General features: G+C 44.4%; 1 protein-coding gene across 2 annotated transcripts in view; it reads right to left on the bottom strand.

The window, feature by feature from the left end:
- Positions 1-7868, bottom strand: part of LOC138676461 (cathepsin L-like proteinase) — a 32378-nt gene extending 24510 nt beyond the window's left edge. Inside the window, exons 1-2 of one of the 2 annotated variants that reach the window (XM_069765782.1) lie at positions 7855-7868; positions 4995-5098 (exon numbers count right to left, since the gene is read on the bottom strand). In XM_069765782.1, coding sequence (XP_069621883.1) covers positions 4995-5097 — 103 coding nt within the window. In that variant the 5' untranslated portion in view covers position 5098; positions 7855-7868. Of the gene's footprint in view, positions 1-4994; positions 5099-7733 lie in introns of both variants that reach the window. The other variant, XM_069765783.1, reaches the window with a different exon arrangement.
- Positions 7869-8677: the final 809 nt, after the last annotated feature.

The following is an 8677-nucleotide window of genomic DNA, read 5'->3' on the forward strand; positions in this document are numbered from 1 at the left end:
TATTTGATTAAAGTTTAGTTACTCTTTAAACTATAGGAGAACAATTTGAGATTTTTTTTGCGTGGATTGCTTAGTAATATTTTTTTCTTTTGGGAGGGGGCACCATTTAAATTTTTGCGTCAGTTGTCAGAAATGCTAGAATTGGGCTTGCAGTGTATCATTTAGCTTTATTTTACCTAACTGTAGCTTTACCATATCTAACTAATAAACAATCCACAATAATTTGTGCGTAGGATTAAGTTCCTCTATATCTCCACATATTCTGTTGGTATATGCAAAGATTTGACAGGCTGAAATGTGTGCTTGTATAGATTTGCTCAAGCCAATAGGTGATGGTTGGGCACAGGGCCGTATTTAGAGTTTCTGCTGCCCTAGGCACTTTTAGTGCTGCCTCCCCCCTTGGTGAGTATGACACTATCGGCAGTGACTTTGGCAAGAATCGCTGTTGTTTGCAGCAGATCGGGCAGTTTTTTTGCATCTGCAGCGTAATGTATCATTTACGGCAACACTGCGTTTGGCCTCATTCATTCCCTATGGGATTTGCGGCACTTGCCGTGATCTGGTAAATGCGGTACCATACCTCCCAACTCTTGAAGGGAAAGAGGTATAAAGGTTGCGGCACACGTAGTGCGCCGGGGCAAATTTTAGGCCACGCCTCTGACCACACCCATTTCACAACTAGTCACACCCATATTCAAGTCCCAACCACACCCATTTAGCACTGCTGATCACACTGTTTCATATACAATAATTATAACAAAAAAAAAAATATGGCCACACAATGCTCCATACTGTATAATGGCCACACATGATGCTCCATATTGTATAATGGCCACACATGATGCTCCATATTGTATAATGGCCACACATGATGCTCCATATTGTATAATGGCCACACATGATGCTCCATACTGTATAATGGCCACACATGATGCTCCATACTGTATAATGGCCACACATGATGCTCCATACTGTATAATAGCCACATAGTGCTCCATACTGTATAATGGCCACACATGATGCTCCATACTGTATAATAGCCACATATGATGCTCCATACTGTATAATGGGCGGCCACACATGATGCTCAATACTGTATAATAGTCACATGATGCTCAATACTGTATAATGGCCGCACATGATGCTCAATACTGTATAATGGCCACATGATGCTCCATGCATACTGTATAATGGGCACACATGATGCTCCATACTGTATAAAGACCACACATGATGTTCCTTACTGTATAATGGCCACACATGATGCTCAATTCTGTATAATGAGTGACCACATATGATGCTCAATACTGTATAATGGCCACATATGATGCTCCATGCATACTGTATAATGGCCACATGATGCTCCATAGTGTATAATGACCGCACATGATGCTCCATACTGTATGATGGCGACACATGATGCTTCATACTGTATAATGACCACATATGATGCTCCATGCATACTGTATAATGGCCAACCCCCACCTCCCATCATGTATGCATGGCTCATCTCCCCCTCCCTGTATGCATAGGTGGCTCATCTTCCCCCCCCCCCCCCGTATGCATGCATGTGATGGGTGGCTCATCTCCCCCCCCCCCTATGCATGCATGTGATGGGTGGCTCATCTCCCCCCCCCCCCCGTATGCATGCATGTGATGGGTGGCTCATCTCCCCCCCCCCCTATGCATGCATGTGATGGGTGGCTCATCTCCCCCCCCCCTATGCATGCATGTGATGGGTGGCTCATCTCCCCCCCCCCCGTATGCATGCATGTGATGGGTGGCTCATCTCCCCCCCCCCCCCGTATGCATGCATGTGATGGGTGGCTCATCTCCCCCCCCCCCGTATGCATGCATGTGATGGGTGGCTCATGAGTCATCTCCCCCCCCCCCTATGCATGCATGTGATGGGTGGCTCATCTCCCCCCCCCCTATGCATGCATGTGATGGGTGGCTCATCTCCCCCCCCCCGTATGCATGCATGTGATGGGTGGCTCATCTCCCCCCCCCCCCGTATGCATGCATGTGATGGGTGGCTCATCTCCCCCCCCCCCCCGTATGCATGCATGTGATGGGTGGCTCATGAGTCATCTCCCCCCCCCCCCTATGCATGCATGTGATGGGTGGCTCATCTCCCCCCCCCCCCCTATGCGTGCACTGGCTCACTTCCCATCCCATCCCCCCCCCCCCCCCGGGCACCGCCGTATGCTTGGCTCGTCATCTTCCCCCCTGGGCCTGGCTGTATGCGTGGGTGGCTGAGGCTCCATCATCGGCTCCCCGACGCGACGCTCCCATCTCTTGTGGCTCGCCTCGTCCACCACGGTCCTCCACCTTCATCCTCCCGAGTCCCCGGCTCCCCCCGTCCTCCTGGCTGTCTCAGCAGTAAGTTTTACCTCACACGCCGCGGACCGCGCAGAGGAACGGAATCCTCGCTCCACCTCTGTGCTCTGTCCCACTCCCTGCGCAGCACTGTCCCTCGCCCTGTGTGAGCGCCGCGGTCAGGTGGTACCGCCTGATTAAGGTGATGAATATGCATGCATATTCATCACCTTAATCAGGTGAGGCGGTACCATGTGACAGCGGCTCACTCAGGGCGAGTTGCAGTCGCTGAGAGCAGACCAGCCGCGCCGGCACCGCTGGAGCAGGTGAGGTGAGTATGATGACAGACAGTGAGTCAATACTGTCTTGTCTTGAAGGGGGGGGGCTGGGCCAGCCAGCAAGGATGCATCAGCGGCGCCGGGGGGCGGGGGGGGGGTTGATGGGGGCGGGGTCTTAGGGCCAAACCGGACTTTATAATAATAAAAAAAAAAAAAAAAAAAACCTGCTCAGGTGCCGCCCCCCCCGCATCTCCCCGCCCTAGGCACGTGCCCTCGAGTGCCTAGTGGCAAATACGGCCCTGGCCACACATGATGCTCCATACTGTATAATGGCCACACATGATGCTCCATACTGTATAATGGCCACACATGATGCTCCATACTGTATAATGGCCACACATGATGCTCCATACTGTATAATAGCCACATAGTGCTCCATACTGTATAATGGCCACACATGATGCTCCATACTGTATAATAGCCACATATGATGCTCCATACTGTATAATGGGCGGCCACACATGATGCTCAATACTGTATAATAGTCACATGATGCTCAATACTGTATAATGGCCACACATGATGCTCAATACTGTATAATGGCCACATGATGCTCCATGCATACTGTATAATGGGCACACATGATGCTCCATACTGTATAAAGACCACACATGATGTTCCTTACTGTATAATGGCCACACATGATGCTCAATTCTGTATAATGAGTGACCACATATGATGCTCAATACTGTATAATGGCCACATATGATGCTCCATGCATACTGTATAATGGCCACATGATGCTCCATAGTGTATAATGACCGCACATGATGCTCCATACTGTATGATGGCGACACATGATGCTTCATACTGTATAATGACCACATATGATGCTCCATGCATACTGTATAATGGCCAACCCCCACCTCCCATCATGTATGCATGGCTCATCTCCCCCTCCCTGTATGCATAGGTGGCTCATCTTCCCCCCCCCCCCCGTATGCATGCATGTGATGGGTGGCTCATCTCCCCCCCCCCCCTATGCATGCATGTGATGGGTGGCTCATCTCCCCCCCCCCCCCCGTATGCATGCATGTGATGGGTGGCTCATCTCCCCCCCCCCCCTATGCATGCATGTGATGGGTGGCTCATCTCCCCCCCCCCTATGCATGCATGTGATGGGTGGCTCATCTCCCCCCCCCCCGTATGCATGCATATGATGGGTGGCTCATCTCCCCCCCCCCCCGTATGCATGCATGTGATGGGTGGCTCATCTCCCCCCCCCCCCGTATGCATGCATGTGATGGGTGGCTCATGAGTCATCTCCCCCCCCCCCTATGCATGCATGTGATGGGTGGCTCATCTCCCCCCCCCCTATGCATGCATGTGATGGGTGGCTCATCTCCCCCCCCCCCGTATGCATGCATGTGATGGGTGGCTCATCTCCCCCCCCCCCGTATGCATGCATGTGATGGGTGGCTCATCTCCCCCCCCCCCCCCCCGTATGCATGCATGTGATGGGTGGCTCATGAGTCATCTCCCCCCCCCCTATGCATGCATGTGATGGGTGGCTCATCTCCCCCCCCCCCCCTATGCGTGCACTGGCTCATTTCCCATCCCATCCCCCCCCCCCCCCCGGGCACCGCCGTATGCTTGGCTCGTCATCTTCCCCCCTGGGCCTGGCTGTATGCGTGGGTGGCTGAGGCTCCATCATCGGCTCCCCGACGCGACGCTCCCATCTCTTGTGGCTCGCCTCGTCCACCACGGTCCTCCACCTTCATCCTCCCGAGTCCCCGGCTCCCCCCGTCCTCCTGGCTGTCTCAGCAGTAAGTTTTACCTCACACGCCGCGGACCGCGCAGAGGAACGGAATCCTCGCTCCACCTCTGTGCTCTGTCCCACTCCCTGCGCAGCACTGTCCCTCGCCCTGTGTGAGCGCCGCGGTCAGGTGGTACCGCCTGATTAAGGTGATGAATATGCATGCATATTCATCACCTTAATCAGGTGAGGCGGTACCATGTGACAGCGGCTCACTCAGGGCGAGTTGCAGTCGCTGAGAGCAGACCAGCCGCGCCGGCACCGCTGGAGCAGGTGAGGTGAGTATGATGACAGACAGTGAGTCAATACTGTCTTGTCTTGAAGGGGGGGGGGCTGGGCCAGCCAGCAAGGATGCATCAGCGGCGCCGGGGGGCGGGGGGGGGGGGTTGATGGGGGCGGGGTCTTAGGGCCAAACCGGACTTTATAATAATAAAAAAAAAAAAAAAAAAAACCTGCTCAGGTGCCGCCCCCCCCGCATCTCCCCGCCCTAGGCACGTGCCCTCGAGTGCCTAGTGGCAAATACGGCCCTGGTTGGGCACAGAACAATTGTCAGATCCTGAACTGGAAGAACTATATCATACCATGTTTGGCTTTCCATGCTTTCCATTCCTGGTCAAGAAACTCTGAAGAAAAAACACAAGCGATGACAGCACACAAAACCAGGAGAAATTTCTCTGCTTGCATCCTAGGAAAAAGGATTCGTAAACTTTAATTTTATATGAAGACTACTTGTATGTATATAATTGTCTACTTTAGAAATAAATTATCAATATATTGATAATAGTTGTCATAAATAAAAGACACAAAAACTGTGTTCACAATTTTCATACTAAATGTAGTCTAATAAAACAAATAAGTTATGTAATTTTTATACTTTAATATAATAATTGATGAAAATCAATACTAAACTACTGTAAAAGAGCAGATTAGCTGATTTTTTAATGATACACTCTAGGTGAGAGCTTTTTGTGGCCTCTTTTTGTCACTGGTATTCTATTCTGCATGTGTTAGTTTTCTGTTTTTAAAATAAAGGAAAATTATTTTGGAGCTATAATATTATATGTAGCCACAAGGTGGCACTTTCCAATTACAATTACAATACAAAGCAAGACATGAATCTACATTTTTAGTAATTAATACCAGGTTCATACATTTTTATAACGCAGTCTGAGTACCGTGTGATAGCACGGATCTCCTGACACAAACCTGACAGCCTCTTATATGCCTGTGTGTTTGAATCTGGCCTATTATGAAAGAATACAGATAGAGACTTAGCTGTCAATTGAATTTTTTTCCTTTTAATTTACTACATAGTGAAATATATGTGCTTAGGATATCAAGATTTTGCAGTTTACTCATAGTATTAATAATGTGATTACTACTACTACTATTAAAAAAAGCATATTAACCCAATAATGCAATTTGACATGTTTAGCTTAAATTAATACACCCCAACAGATTTGTCAAAAAAACATTTAGTTTCCTTTCAGAATCAAGGATACTATACTACAAAATACACACACAAATGTGAACCAATTAGCGCAAACAATATTTGTTATTTTTGTCACCCCACAAATTAGTTTTTTTAACAAAATCATTCAAGGCATATCGAAAAAATCAGAATACCCCAATGAAAGCCTTAGGGGCAAAGCTAAAGTTGACTACAAAATTTTAACAAGAATTTCACCACAGGTAAGACTAATTATTCATTAAACAGGTGTTCAGCAGACAGTTTACTATAAAACCGTAATGCTCAACAAAGAAAACTCCTTCCCATTTCATACTGTCAGAAATGGCACCACGTGGAAGAGAAATGTCCCAAGATATAAAAAAGAAAATAATTTTTTTACACAAGAAAGGTGAAGGATACAAGAAGATCAGCAACTCGATACTTATCAGTCAGAATACTGTAGTAAAAGTAATACAAACTGCAACCATCTCACAGAGATGTCCAGGCCAACCACGGAAGTTAAACATGTTGGTGGCATTGTCCTCATTAATGAGTGCTGCTGGTGTCTGCATGAGTGCAGCTGTTTATGTATTTACAAATGATACCTATGAAAACTACAGCCTGTCTTGCAAAAAATAAGCCCTCACAAAAACTCTGTCAATGAAAATAAAAAGTTTTAAATATCAGAAAATGGCAACCGTCCAAAAATATATATTTTTTATGTTTTTACATAAAAATATATACATTTAGTATCATCATTATCATGTCAACTTGCAGGATAGCATTAACATGTCAATTAAATTGATAAGTGTAGAAAAATAATTTCCAGAATTGCTTTTTCATTTTTTTTCATTCCACTTCCCAAAAAGTGCAATAAAATGTGATAAAAAAAATTATAATTTACCACAAGTGGTGCCACTGAAAATTAAATCTTGTCACACAAAATATGACACCAGATATAGTTCCATTGAAGGATAAATATAACATTTATGGCTTTCAGAAAATGGTGACCCAAAAATCAAATCATTGTTTTTTCAAACAATGTATTTATTGTTCAAACGTAAAAAAAAGTAAATAAAAACTGTAAATTTGCTATGGCCATAATCGCAATGTAACGCCGATTAAAGTTAACTCTTCATTTCTACAGCTTGTGAATAGAATAAAACTTAAAATGTCAAAAAACATAACCATTGCTATATTATTTATATTTCTCCCTATAAAGATTTACGATAATAAAAAGTGATGTAATAAATTATACAATTCATCCGACAAAAAAAGAAGCCCTCGTACTGCTATGTTTATGAAATTTTTTAATATAATATGTCTCCTCGAATGCAACAATAAATTAAGAAAAAGTTTTGTGATTAAACCCCATCGCTCAGTACAACTTAGTAGACGACTAGAAATAGTGGTACTGTGCTGTAAAACCACAATAATGATATTATTGTATTCGGTCGTATTAATGGTACTTTTATCTGGGAAAACATTAAAAGCACTGAAGCAGAAACCTTAACTCCACAACAAATTTTGGGCCATCCTCTATGTACATCTGAATATCACGTAATAATAATAATTACTTTTATTACCTCCTATACTATCACTAAGCATTGTATTAAATACATATAGCCAAATGGATGATTGTATGAGGTTAGGAAAAAGTATGTTAAATACTTTTTAGACAATGTGTTTGAAAAAAATGGCAAAGAAAGAAGTGTCTAGTAACACCAGAATATTTCTTACATTAATGTTACCTCTAGGCAAAAAATGTAAAAAAATTGTAAATCATTCTATATCTTACAATTGCTTATTAAACATTTTACTGCAGAATTGCTGCCAGGTACCAAGGCAAAGATTTATATTGCTGCATTACCCTCTGTATTAATGCCATGTCCAACTGGTCCCCGGCATTCAGCATCCAAGCACTCACCCCCTCCCCCACAATATGAACATAAAGACATAAAATATTAATGCCAATTCATTGCAGCACTCACTTGAATGATGTGTGGAAGATAGCAGTGACATATTTACTAAGTATATATACATTATCTGATATTCTCATCGATGATATTATCAGCTTCACATGATAAGTAAAGTCACTGTTTGGTCCGTTAATTAGCCTGATAACTGGTAACAGTTGAATTGTGGTGATAAGATATGAGTTGTACGTGCTTCACTTTCAAACTCAAATAGGAATGTAAATATATAATTGATGAAAGTAGGAAAATGTAAGGGCTTAATATAGCTTAATTACTTTCATGAATTTAACTAGTATAGTTAATTATATTTATTGGTGGACACATATTGAACCCGTTTTTGTCTTTTTTTCTGTTTTTGGAGCTTTTGTAGGTTGATAAAGCCAGTTTCACACATTTATGAAAAACAGATCATGGTTGGATTGGAAAAACCGGCCTCACCGCTGCCAGGTCTCCTGACCTGAGCTCACTACTACATAAGACAGATTAACAGGCTTGGTATACTGAACTGAGCATATTCCATGTTTCAACGGCCTAATATGCCAATTACCTATGCACAGAGGAAGAGAGCAGGGACTCTGTCACCTGTTGGAAGTAGCAATCCTTAAATTAATATTAATTTAGGATACACAATAAAACCAAAAATTACACTTAAAGAAATGTGTTTTGGGGGTTTTGGTCCACATAAATGCAATGAAGAAAAACTGGTTGGCTTGGTTAGATGCCTAAATCGTGTTCTAAGGCAGTGTTTCCCAACTCCAGTCCTCAAGACCCACCAACAGGCCAAGTTTTCAGGATTTCCATAGGTGATGGAGTTGGTGGGTCTTGAGGACCGGAGTTA

This window comes from Ranitomeya imitator, chromosome 4 (genome assembly GCF_032444005.1).
Source record: "Ranitomeya imitator isolate aRanImi1 chromosome 4, aRanImi1.pri, whole genome shotgun sequence".
NCBI classification, from domain to species: Eukaryota; Metazoa; Chordata; class Amphibia; order Anura; family Dendrobatidae; genus Ranitomeya; species Ranitomeya imitator.